Raw genomic sequence first — 14,495 nt, forward strand, 5'->3', positions numbered from 1 at the left:
TCTTATAAGGGTCACTCCAACATTCACTGCCCTACGTTGTACATTCTTTTATAACCCCATCCATATACAGACTGAACAACCATGAGGATATGACACATTTCTTTCAATCCAACAATCAGACAGAAAAATTCACTCAGTTCACTATCCACATGCACTGTGGCCTTAGCACTCTCGTAAATACTCTAAATGGCATAAAACAACTTCCCATTTACTCCATATATCTTTAATACTTTCCACATTCCTTGTCTATCCACCCTGTCATATGCTTTCTCCAAATCCATAAAGGCCACATACAACTTCTCTCCTTTCTCCTGCAACTTTTCCACTTAAGACCTAAGAATGAATATCTGATCTACACAACTTCTTCACTTCCTAAAACCTCCCTGTTCTTCTCCAACTAATTCCTCTGTTATTTCCCCAACTTGGTCAGTAAGTATCCTACCACATATTTTCCCATTACACTAAGACAAATGCTCCTATGATTACCATGCACTTTTCCTCTGTACAAGGAAAATATTATACCTGATTTCCAATCCTCCGGGACTCTACCCTTCCCCCAGGCCAATCTGCACATCGTCCATAGCCACTCAACTACTATCTCTCCCCCATACTTCAGCATTTCACTACACACTCCATCAATTCCTGGGGCTTTCCTCAATTTGACTTTCTTCACTGCTTCCACTACTTCCATCCTACTGATTCCTTCCTCAGTTCTCACAATCCTTCCTTCTCCCACCCACTTATACTCACATTAAAATCATTCTCTATGTTCAACAATTCCTTAGAGTGTTCTCTCCACCTGCTCACTTTTTCTCCTTTCTCCACCAGCAATATACAATTTTTATCTTTCACTCCCTGATTTACTTCTTTATCATCCTGTCTGACTCTTTACCTCTTTCCAAAACATATTCTTACATTCCCTCCATTTTACATTTAAATTCCTTCCAAATTCCTCATCCACTCTCTTCTTACTCTCTCTTGGTAATCTTTTCACCTCTCTCTTCCCCTCTACATATAACTCCCTCTTCAGTCTCTCAACTTCCTCCACACCCCTGCTTCTCAACCACTCACTATGTGCTTTCTTCTTTTGTACCACAGCCTGTCTCACTTCTTCATTCCACCATGCTGTTCCTTGCCATGCTTTCGTCTTCTCTTCGCCCCACACAACACCTCAAATGCTGCACAGATTTCTTCTGTGAATATCTTGAACACACCTTCCACGTCCCCTATCAGCTCCAAATCATATTTACCCAATAGTTCCTCCACTTCTCTCTTGTATTCAGCCTTTTTTCCATCCTCTTGCAACCTTTCTACCTTCCTTGCATGGACTGCTATCTCCTGTCCTTCCCTTTTCCTCCTCCTCCTCCATTTCATTTGAACCTTGACTTTCACCACCGCCAAGTGGTGGTCAGAAAGTCCACTTCCCCAGCCTCTGTATGCTCTTGCATCCACTACACGCCTTCTCATTCTATAATTTACACACACATAATCAATCACTGTCTTCCATTCATTCAGTTCACCACCCTCCTTTCTCATAACTTGCCAAGTATACCTGTGGATCATTTTGTGTCTAAAGAGGGTATTGGCTATCAATAACCCCGTCCCTGTACAGATGTTCACTAGTGCACTGCCATTCTCATCCACTTCTGCAGGCACACCCCACTCACCAACTACTCCATCCATCGTCACATTCCCTACTTTTCCATTCATATCTCCAATAAAAAACACCCTCCCATTCCTTCCAAACTTTTCCATGCATACTTCCACATTTGTCCTGAGCTCTTCTTTCATTCTACTAGCACGATCTTACATTGGTGCATACACACACGCAACTGCCCACATTTGTAGTCCAACTTTCAATCTTGCTCGCACAAACCTTGAGCCGACAGATCCATACTCTCTTACATTCTCCTTCCATCTCTTGCACACAACAATACAAACTCCTTCTTTTGCCTTTTCATTCTCACCTACTCCCACACATATACTCCATCCATACTCCCATTCTCTCACTGTCTCACCCCTCCACTTGTCTCAGTTATTCCACATACATCCACTTTTGCATCCTCAAGCACCTGAACAAATCTCTCTCTCTCTTTCACCTCATCATTCACACCCCTTAAATTCCAAGTCGCAATCCATACCATGTCCTTTGTTCGATCCTTAGGCATCATCCGTTGGTCATTCCTGGTCCGAGGCTCCTTTTTCGTATTTTTAGTTAGTTGTTTTCTGGGGAGGGGTGCTGACCCTCCACCGACAAAAAATGATATCATATATGGACACAACAACTACTTCTGTCAGTTCTGGGCTCAGTCATGGCTGCTTCGAGCCACTTCTTGTGTGCAATAACATTTTTTTTTTTTTTCTGTGAGCAACATTAATACAGTACAATATACTACATGTCACAGCTGTGAGCTTATTAAAATCAGTTCATGTAAAGTACTATTCTCATCCCGTTTGTTGATCAGGGCCTAGGGCATCACTCACCATATCCACATAGAGCAGGACAGTCACAAGATGCAGAATATAGTTCACAGAAAGACTAGAAATCCACACCATTTGAGGAAGATCCCTTACTGACAATGTTTTGCAGACAGGTTCATTCAGTCAGACATATCTGTCTTAAATAGCCAGGTCATTTATAAGTGCTCTGAACACAGCAGGGAATGATGGGTATGAAATGGATATAAGGAATAGACAGGTTAAGGAAGGGAGGGAGAAAGGATCATATACTTAATGCTACAATGAAAGCATGGTTAGAAGGTCTTACCTTTACTTAGCCTAGCTACTGCATCATTCATGGGCCCTGAGTGGGCAATGGGGTGGCCTGGCAGTGGGATGTGGCTTGGTGGAAGATTTGGTTGGCTGCCTACAAGCGGTTGATATGCATTGGGTCCAGCTGTCGCATGACCATTGCTCTCTGGTACACCATTGGCTACAGTAACCCCTACTGGTGTACTTCTGGCTGGCAGTGGAACCTTATAGTTGATGGGTGGGTTTGCCAGATAGTTTGGGGTGATGGGTAAGCTATCTGAGGCCCCAGTTACTGCTGCTGTTGTGCTGTCATTACTCCCACCTGCTTCCGCACCTGAAGGATGATAGCCATTTCTACTACCAACTCCCTGTCACTGACAGGTACTGTAATATTCAGGAAAACTGAGTATAGCACTTACTGTTAAACATACAAAGGACAACTAGTTATCAGAAAATAAACTATGAACATAAATAGAGAAGGCAGTGTTTGGAAACTCCCTATACTGTTGTTTGCAGATGATACTGTGATGTTAAGTGAAGACAAAGGAGAGCTGCAAGGCTTGGTGGATGAGTTTGAGTGTGTAAGAAACGGAATCTAAAGGTGAATGTAAGGAAAAGTAAGGTTATGGTCTTCGAGAGAAATGAAGTCAGTGACTGTACAGTGAGGTTGGATGATGAGGATGTGGAAAATGTGAGTATGTTTAAGTACATGGGGAGTGTGATGAGTAGGGATGGAAGTTTGGAGGGTGAAGTGCTTGAAAGGGTACAACAAGGAATAAAGGTTGCTGGTTCCTTGAAGGCAGTGATAAGAAACAGGAAAGTGAGCATGGAAGTGAAAAACTTATTACATGCCAGTATTGTGATACCAATTCTAACGTATGGAAGTGAAGCTTGGATGTTGTTGGAGGGACACAAGACAAGAGTCAGAGCAGTGGAAATGAGTTATTTGAAATGGGTCTGTGGAGTCACATGGAGAGAAAGACTGACAAATGAGGACATGAAGGAGCTTTGTGTTGTGCAAGTGGATGTGACAGGAAGCATTAAGAGAAACATACTCAGGTGGTTTGGCCGTGTGGAGAGAATGGAGAGCGAGAGACTGATGAGGAGAGTGTTTGTGAGTGAGGTGGAGGGGGAGAGAGGGAGGGGAAGGCCAACGATGAGATGGAGGGATGGAGTGGAGAGGTATATGAGAGAGGTGAGGGGTGAATTGGAAGCAGGGCAGTGAAATGGTGGGGGACAGGGTGATGTGAAGGCAGTTTGTTTGTGGCCACCCTGTATAAGGGATGAAGGCATCTGGCAATAGATAGATAGATAGACCTTCTAAGCTGTGCATCTAACCGTATCCACTCGTACGCTGATGACTCCATCCTTCACTTTTCCATTTGGTTCCCACAACGTCCATCTCAGCAGTTACTTCAACAAACAAGGGACGAGGCTATGGCACACCTAATTTCTGACTTGGCTCATATCTCTGACTGGGGTAAAAATAATCTTGTCATTTTTAATGCATCAAAGACTCAATTCTTACACCTACCAACCCGACAAAATCTTCCACAACAGTATCCACTAATGTTTAATAATATTCAGCTTAATCCAGCATCATCCTTGAACATGCTTGGGGTTTCATTCACTCGGGACTTGTTTTGGAAAGATCATATTACATCTATCTATCTATTGCCAGACGCCTCAATCCCGTTTGGGGTGGCCACAAACAAATCGCCTCCAAGTCGCCCTGTCCCCCGCCATTTCACTGCCCTGCTCCCAACTCACACCCCCCTCTCTCATATACCTCTCCACCCAATCCCACCATCTCATCCTCAGCCTCCCCCTCCCTCTTCCCCCCTCCACCTCACTCACATACACTCTCTTTGTCAGTCTTTCACCCTCCATCCTCTCCACATGGCCAAACCACCTCAGTGTGTTCCTCATAACGCTTCCTATCACATCCACATCAACACCACAACGCTCCTTTATATCCTCATTCATCAGCCTGTCTCTCCATGTGACTCCACAGGCTCCTCTTAAATAACTCATTTCCACTGCTCTCACTCTTGATTTGTGTCCTTCCAACAATGTCCAAGCTTCACTTCCGTACGTTAGAGTTGGTATCACAATACTGTCATGTAGTAACTTTTTCACTTCTATGCTCACTTCAGTGTTTTTTATCACTGCTTTCAAAGAAACAGCAACCTTTCTTCCCTGCTGTACCCTTTCAAGCACTTCACCCTCCAAACCTCCATCCTTACTTATCACACTACCCAAGTACTTAAACGTACTCAAATTTTCCAATTCCTCACCATCCAACCTCGCTGTACATTCACAAACTTCACCTATCTCAAAGACCATCACTTTACTCTTCCCTACATTCACCTTTAGATTCCGTTTCTTACACACTCTCCCAAACTCATCCACCAAGCCTTGCAGCTCTCCTTCGTCTTCACTCAACAACACAGTATCATCTGCAAACAACAGTACAGGGAGTTTCCAAACACTATCCTCTCTCACCAGGGCCACTCCAACATCCACTACCCTACCTTGTACCTCTTTTATTACCCCATCCATGTACAGATTGAACAACCATGGAGACATGACACATCCCTGTTTCAAACCAACTTTCAAAGAGAAAAATTCACTTAGTTCACCATCCACACGCACTGCAGCCTTTGCACCATCATACATACTCTTCACAGCATTCAACAACTTCCCATCTACTCCATATATTCTTAACACTTTCTACAATCCTTGTCTATCCACCGTCATATGCTTTCTCCAAATCCATGAAATCCGCATACAACTTCTTTCCCTTCTCTAAAAACTTTTCCACTAAAGATCTAAGAATGAATATCTGATCTACACAACCTCTTCCCTTCCTAAAGCCTCCCTGTTCTTCTCCAACTAATTTCTCTGTTATTTCCCTAACTCTGTCAATAAGTATCCTACCATACACTTTTCCTATTATACTAAGAAGACAAATGCCCCTACGATTACCACACACTTCTTTTTCTCCTTTTCCTTTGTACAAGGGAATAATTATACATGAATTCCAATCCTCCGGGACTCTACCTTCCTCCCAGGCCAATCTGCACATCTTCCACATCCATTCTACTACTATCTCTCCCCCATGCTTCAGCATTTCACCACATACTCCGTCAATTCCTGAGGCTTTCCCCGATTTAACTTTCTTCATTGCTTCCACAACTTCTATCCTACTGATTTCTTCCTGTCTTCTCACCTCCCTCCTTCTCCTAGCCATTCCCCAGCCACTTATACTCGCATTACTTCCATTCTCTACGTTCAACAATTCCTTAAAGTGTTCTCTCCATCTGCTCACTTTTTCTCCCTTCTCCACTAGTAATCTACCATTTTTAACTTTCATTCCCCTGCTAACTTCACTTCCACCCTGTCTTAATCTTTTCACCTCTCTCCAGAACATTTTCTTACAGTCTCTCCACTTTACACTCAAATTCCTTCCAAATTCCTCATCCACTCTCTTCTTACTCTCTCTTACTAATCTCTTCACCTCTCTCTTTCTTTCTACATATAACTCTCTCTTCCGCCTCTCAACTTCTTCCACGCCCCTATTTCTCATCCATTCATTGTATGCTTTCTTCTTTCGTGCCACAGCCTGTTTCACCTCTTCAGTCCACCACGCTGTTTCTTGCACCCCCCTCCGTCTTCTCTTCCTTCCACACACATCACATGCTGCACATATTTCTTCTGTAAATATCTTACACACACCTTCCACGTCTCCCATCTGCTCCAATTCATATTTGCCCAATCGTTCCTCCACTTCTCTCTTATACTCTGCCTTTTTCTCATCCTCTTGTAACCTTTCCACTCTCCTTGCAACTACTCCTTCCTCTCGTTTTTCCCTTCTTCTATTTCTCCATCTTACTTGCATTCTAATTCTGGCCACCACCAAGTAGTGGTCAGAAAGTCCACTCCCCCAACCTCTATACACTCTTGCATCCTTTACACATCTTCGCATCCTTTCATCCACACACACATAATCAATCATTGCCTTCCTTTCATTCAGTTCACCACCCACCCTTCTCATCACTCGCCATGTATACCTGTGGATCATTTTGTGCCTGAAGAGGGTATTGGCTATCACCAACCCTCTCCCAGCACAAATGTCCACTAATGCACTCCCATTCTCATCTATCTCAGCAGGCACACCCCACTCACCAACTATTCCATCCACCTTCACATTCCCAACTTTACCATTCATATCACCAATCAAAAACACTCTCTCATTTCTTCCAAACTTTTCCATGCACACTTCTACATTTGTCCAGAACTCTTCTCTCACTCTTCTAGCACGATCTTGCATTGGTGCATACACACACACAATCGCCCACATTTGTATTCCAACTTTCAACTTTACCCACACAATCCTTGACCCAACTGATCCATACTGTCTTATGCTCCTCTTCCATCTTTTACTCACAACTATACATACTCCTTCCTTTGCCCTCTCATTCTCACCTACTCCTGCACATATACCCCATCCATACTCCCATTCTCTCACACTTTCTCTTCTCCATTTCATTTCAGTTATTCCACATACATCCACTTTCGCACCCTCAAGCACCTGGACAATCTCTCTCTTTCACCTCATCATTCGCTCCCCTTACATATTACATATTACATCTCTTGTAAAATCTGCTTCCAAGAGATTAGGTGTGCTAGGTCGACTCCGTTCCTTCTTTACCCCTGCACAGTTGTTGACTTTATACATGGGTTTTATCCGCCCCTGTGTAGAGTACAACTCTCATGTGTGGGGAGGCTCCCCATATACAGCTCTTCTCAATAGGGTGAAATCAAAGGCTTTTCGTCTCATTAACTCTCCTCCTCTTACTGACTCCCTTCAACCTCTGTCTCTTCACCGCACTGTTGCATCCTTATTTCTTTTCTATTGCTACTTCAATGGTCACTGCTCCACTGAACTGTCTGCTTGCATCCCTCCACCTCTACGAGGGGCGTGTAACACCAGTCTAGCAGCAAACTCTCATCCCTTTTCAGTCCAACTCTCTAATGCAAGGGTTAACCGTTACTTCCAGTCCTTCATTTATGCAACAGGTCAACTCTGGAACTGTCTCCCTCTGTCTGTATTTTGCTGCTAGCTATGATCTCCAGTCTTTCAAACGCAGTGTGTCCAGGCATCTCGAAATGATCGGATCTTGAATTTGGCTTTCTCTTGTATTTTGTTTTTCTCTTGGAAGGAACAGTATTGTGGGCTCTTGGCCTTTGGTTCCTTCTTTCTAGCATAAAAAAAAAAGAAAAAAAAAATGCCACAAGGGAACATCACTTCACTGCATGGGATGGCCTGTGGGGGGCAACTGCTTGTCTGTAGTAGACGAGTTTGCTCAGCCAGACACACCAGGGTAACCAAGCAACACCAATATGGAGCACTGTATTATGTACTGTTCTCAGGTGTCTGCCCTTTCCCTCCTCCAACCTTCTTTCTTTCCATCCTCTTCTGTTTCTCTTTCCTTCATTCTTTCCTCATCCTTCTGCCTCCGGGTGACTTTGTGCTCCCTCTTCTGTCTTTCTTTCCTTCATTCTTTCCTCTTCCTTCTGCCTGTGAGTGACTCTACACTGAGTAACAAGCCAAATGGTTTCCTGTACACCAGGAAACCGTTTACTATGCAGGGTGGCAACCGTATAACCAAATTTTGGCGCCTGGTGGTTCAGTGGGTAAGTACAGCGCTCCAATCGGATTGAGCTGTGAAGGTTTATATCTAAGGGGTGGTTGGGGTTTATTGCTCACATAATGCCACTCAGGGATGAATGAGGCTGGTCACCCTCATCTTAAATGTCAGAACCAACTTGACTAGCCCTGGGCTTCTACGCTCCTCATGGGGCAACGCAGGATTGGATGATGGATGGATGGACGGATAAAACAGTATTGAACTGCCATACATAATGCATAATAGCATCATCATCAAAACTATATTTCTTACTAAGACAACTACAAGATACCCTATATCTATCTAGCTATCTATCTATCTACAGTCCGACGCTTTAATCTCGCAAAGGGTGGCCATAGACAAAACGCCTCAAAGTTGCTCTGTCACCCACCATTTGACTGCCTTCCCCCCAACTCACCCTCTCCCGCATATACCTCTCATCCCTCCACCTCATCCTCGGTCTCTCCCTCCCTCCACTTCACCTACATACACCCTCTTAGTCAGCCTATCATTCTCCATTCTCTCCACATGTCCAAACACCTCAGTGTATTTCTCCTAATTCTCTCAACCACATCCACATCCACCCCACAACATTCTTTCACTTCTTCATTCGTCAACCTGTCCCTCCATGTCACTCTACATGCTCCTCTCAGGTAACTCATTTCCACAGCTCTCATTCTTGTTCCCCTCTAGCAAGGTCCACGTCTCACTTCCATACATCAGGGTGGGGATCGCAATACTATCATGCAGTGACTTCTATATGGCTTTATATTACAAAATATATATACCGTACTACAGTTTTACCTGCAACAGGTGCTATATATAGCTTAAAGGGTATATGCGAGTGAGCTTGAAAATGGGAGGCATGATAGTCCACAAAAAGGGCAGACAGATATGGTACATCAGTGAGTGAGAATGCAAGGTACAGAAGTTGATGAGGCTAGGGAACTGACAGGGGATCACATAGGCTGGCTGAATTTTGTACAGAGGACAACATGACAGGGGTTTGGGACCTCTTTTTACAACACCGTACTGTATGGTACTTCACTTGACTGTCTGACAGGTAATATGAGAAGTATATTTGCAGAAAGGTGTATTTGTGAGGTCAGGTCAAGATTCTGCAGGTTGAATGGTGAGTGAATGATTGTATGTCTTATAGTCACGACTCTGTATACGACGGTTTGGTATGTGATAAATTGACAGAATGCTAGAGTGAAAGTTATACTCAGTTTCAGGTTAATGATCGTGAAATTTGCTTAACTGAAAATTATGATGGCTATGTATGACAATTCTGTATGTATGAAGTGCCTTCCATGCAAGCTGATAGTCAATTGTTTGAGCCAAGATGGCTGCCCAATGTTTAGAATCACTGTGATCAATTCCTTTCATTTCATTTTGTGCACGAAAGACCATTAAAACACCACTGCTGTCACCAAATAATAGTGCATTAGTGCAGTGAATAGTGTACAGTAGTGTGTTATACTAAGTGGAGTGGTAATTTTTGTGTGAAATACTGTACCGGAATTTGTAGCTTATAAATCATGTCTGCCAAGGATGCTACCTGCAGTGGAAACCATGGTGATACTGAAGGCATTGAGGGCAAGAATGAAAGGGTAATGTTTTGGAGCTTTTAGGGTATGTGGCCCTTGACTCCCAATCTTGCCACCATCATATTCTTTTTCCTTGTATTCTTTATTTAAAAAAAAAAAAAAAAAAAAAAAAAAAAAAAAAAGAGGCAGGATGATGAAATCAGTCAACTTCCTATTCATACACATCTGGCTTACTTAGTTTCCATTACACACTATGATAACCGACAGAATCCTTAAAAAATATATATATATATATATATATATATATATATATATATATATATATCTATCTATCTATATATATATATATATATATATATCTATATATATATATATATATATATATATATATTCTCTCTCTATATATATAGATATATACTCTCTCTCTCTCTCTATATATATATATATATATATATATATAATATATATATATATACTGTAATATATATATATATATATATATATATATATATATATATATACTGTAATATATATATATATATATATATATATATATATATATATATATATATATATATATATATATATATATATATATATATATATATATATATATATATATATATATATATATATATATATATATATATATATATATATTGAGCATTAACCCTCTCATACACGAAGGCTAGATAAAAAGGCCAACCACTCACAATTTTTCGACCCAGGTTGTGCCCAAGTGAACTCCAACCACTCAAACTTTTCTGACGCTGGCTGCGTCCAGCCACATAAGTTGTGGTATTTTTTCACCACGATTTTCAGTTGCGTCATTCAACTTTCTCCCCTGCCCTTATTTATAACAGTACAGTAAAACCTCAATATAACGCACTTCAATATACAGTATTGGAATTTGCTTTTATCAGACTCGAGGAGCTGACTGGACAAAGTTCTAATATATCGGAAAAAGTCCGATGAAGCCAGAAGCAGTCCCGACGCCTGACCACTTCAGCTACGTTCACCACAATAAGGCAAATAGAAGACATGTTTATCAGTGAACAGTACAGTACTATTATATATTACACCATCTGATTACTGTAGTGAATGTATAATACAGTACAGAATAGTAATATTAGGGAAAACAGTTCAAAAACTGTTGCTGTGATCTGGACAAATGTCTGATATATCTGAAATAGTCCAGGTTAGCAAGAGGAAGTCCGGATGTCGCATTTACCAGAATTTCGCTTTTCTCGGAATGGCTTAGGCCCCAATTAGTCCATTATAATGAGGTTTTACTGTATTGTTATAAAACTGCTACATATTATAAATGAATAAATGATCTTCCTATCTATTGCCACATGCCTCAATCCCATAAGGGGTGGCCACAGATAAACTGCCTTCATGTCTCCCTGTCCAATGCACTTACACTGCCTTGTTCCCAGCTCACAACCCTCTCTCTCATATACCTCTCCACTCCATCCCTCCATCTCATCCTCGCCCTCCCCCTCCCTCTCCCCCCTTCCACCTCACTCGCATAAACTCTCCTCCTTAGTCTCTCACTCTCCATCTTCTCCACATGGCCAAACCACTTCAATGCATTTCTCCTAACACTTTCTATCACATCTACCTCCACACCACAGCGCTCCTTCACTTCCTCATTTTTCAGTCTGTCTCTCCATGTAACTCCACATGCTCCTCACAAGTAACTCATTTCCACTGCTCTAATCCTTGACTTGTCCTTCCAACATGGTCCAAGCTTCACTTCCATACGTTTGAGTTGATATCACAACGCTGTCACGCAGTGACTTTTTTACTTCCATGCTCACTTCCCTGTTCCTTATCACTGCTCTCAAAGAACTGGCAACCTTTCTTTCCTGGTGTACTCTTTCAAACACTTCACCCTCTAAACTTCCATCCTTACTCATCATATTACCCAAATACTTAAATGCACTCACATTTTCCATTTCCTCCTCATCCAGCCTCACTACAATCAGTGACTTAATTTATCTCAAAGACCATGACTTTACTCTTTCCTACATTCACTTTTAGATTCCAATTCTTACGCACATACTCAAACTCATTCACCAAACCAAGCCTTGCAGTTCCTCTTCGTCTTCCCTTAACAATACAGTATCATCTGCAAACAACAGTACAGGGAGTTTCCAAACACTGCCCTCCCTTATTAGGGTCACTCCAACATCCACTGCCCTACTTTCTATCTCTTTTGTAACCCCATCCATATACAGACTGAACAACCATGGGGACATGACACATCCCTGTTTCAGTTCAATAATCATTTAGAAAAATTCACTCAGTTCACTACCCACATGCACTGCAGCCTTAACACCCTCATACATACTCTTCAAGGCATTCAGCAACTTCCCATTTACTCCATATATCCTTAATATTTTCCATCTTCCTTGTCTATCCACCCTGTCATATGCTTTCTCCAAATCCATGAAGGCTGCATACAATTTCTTTCCCTTCTCTAGAAACTCTTCCACTAATGATCTAAGGATGAATATCTGATCTACACAACCTCTTTCTTTCCTAAAACCTCCCTGTTCTTCCCCAACTAATTCCTCTGTTTTTTCCCTAACACGGTCAATAAGTATCCTACCACATACTGTTCCTATTACTCTAAGAAGACAAATGCCCCTATGATTACCACACACTTCTTGTTCCCCTTTTCCTTTGTACAGGGGAATAATTATACATGACTTCCAATCCTCCAAGACTCTACCTTCCGCTCAGGCCAATCTGAACATCGTCCATATCCATTATACTACTATCTCTCCCCCATGCTTATGCATTTCAACGCACATTCCATCATTTCCTGGGGCTTTCACCATTTTGACTTTCTTCATGATGGTATGTGGGGGCGCTCACTATCCACTCACTCAATGTAGTGCTGCTTTGGGTGTCTGCCCTTTCCTCTCTTCCATTCTTTCTCTTCTGTCTTTGTTTCCTTCCTTCTTTCATCTTCCTTCTGCCTACGGGTGACTTTACATTCCCTCCTCCGTCTTTCTTTCCTTCCTTCTTTCCTCTTCCACACTGAGTGACAAGCCAAATGGTTTCCCGTACACCAGGAAACCATTTACTATGCTGGGAGGTAACCACATAACCAAATTATGGCACCCGGTGGTATAGTGGGTAATTACTGTGTTCCAATTGGATTGAGCCGGTGCAGGTTTATTTCCAAGGGTAGTTGGGGTTTATTGCTCATGTAATGCCACTCAGGGATGAGTGAGGCTGGTCACTCTCACCTTAAATGTCAGGACCAACCTGCCTAGCACTGGGCTCCTACACTCCTCGTGGAGCAACATAGGAGTGGATGATGGATGGGTGGATGGAGTTTCTTCATTGCTTCCACTACTTCCATCCTACCGATTCCTTTCTCTGTTCTCACGTCCCTCCTTCTCCCTGCCATTCCCCAGCCACTTATAATTGCATTACTTTCATTCTTTATGCTCAACAATTCCTAAAACTGTTCTCTCCATCTGCTCATTTTTTCTCTTCTCCACTAGAAATATACAGTACCAATTTTCTGTGGTAGATGGGGGCACTCACCATCCACTCACTTGATGTAGTGCTGCTTTAGGTGTCTATCCTTTCATCTCTTCCTTCATTCCTCTTCTGGCTTTCTTTTCTTCATACTTTCTACTTCTTTCTGTCTATGGGTGACTTTACACTCCCCACTTCTGTCTTTCTTTCCCTCATTCCTTCCTCTTCTTTCTGCCTATGGGTGTGCCAAATGGTTTCCTGTACACCAGGATTGAGCTGGTGCAGGTTTATACCCATGTGGTGGTTGGGGTTTATTGCCAACATAATGCCACTCAGGGATGAGTGAGGCTAGTCACTTTCATCTTAAATGTCAGGACCAACTTGCACAGCCCCAGACTCCTACATTCCTCATGGGGCAACATAGGTTTGAATGACAGATGGATCTTTCACTCCCTGACTTACTTCTTTTTCACCCTGTTTAACTCTCTTTACCTCTTTCCAAAACATTTTCTTACATTCCCTCCACTTTACACTCAAATTCCTTGCAAATTCCCCATCCACTCTCTTCTTCTCTACATATGACTCTCTCTTCTGTCTCTCAACTTCCTCCACACCCCTGTTTCTCATCTACTCACTATATGCTTTCTTCTTTTGAGCCGCAGCCTGTCTCACCTCTTCATTCCACCATGCTGTTCCTTGCACTCCCTTTATCTTTTCTTCACCCTGCACACCACCTCACATGCTGCACTTCTATGAATATCTGGCACACACCTTCCATGTCCCCCATCTGCTCCAAATCATATTTTCCCAATCGCTCTTCCACTTCTCTCTTATATTCTGTTTTCTTTCCATTCTCTTGCATCCTTTCTATCTTCCTTGTATGGTATACTTCCTCCTGTCCTTCCCTTCTCCTCCTCCTCCATTTCAAACTTGACTTTCACCAGAGGCCACTTCCCCAACCTCTATAGGCTCTTGCATCCCTTACACACTTTCTCATTCT

General features: G+C 42.3%; 1 protein-coding gene across 1 annotated transcript in view; it reads right to left on the reverse strand.

The window, feature by feature from the left end:
• Positions 1-14,495, reverse strand: part of LOC145412519 (ankyrin repeat domain-containing protein 40-like) — a 52,004-nt gene that overhangs the window by 11,779 nt on the left and 25,730 nt on the right. The window contains exon 4 of the mRNA XM_080282413.1: positions 2,768-3,085. Coding sequence (XP_080138539.1) covers positions 2,768-3,085 — 318 coding nt within the window. The remainder of the gene's footprint in view (positions 1-2,767; positions 3,086-14,495) is intronic.

The sequence above is a fragment of the Coenobita brevimanus genome, chromosome 93 (assembly GCF_032717465.1).
Source record: "Coenobita brevimanus isolate Jiangsu-jjx chromosome 93, ASM3271746v2, whole genome shotgun sequence".
NCBI classification, from domain to species: Eukaryota; Metazoa; Arthropoda; class Malacostraca; order Decapoda; family Coenobitidae; genus Coenobita; species Coenobita brevimanus.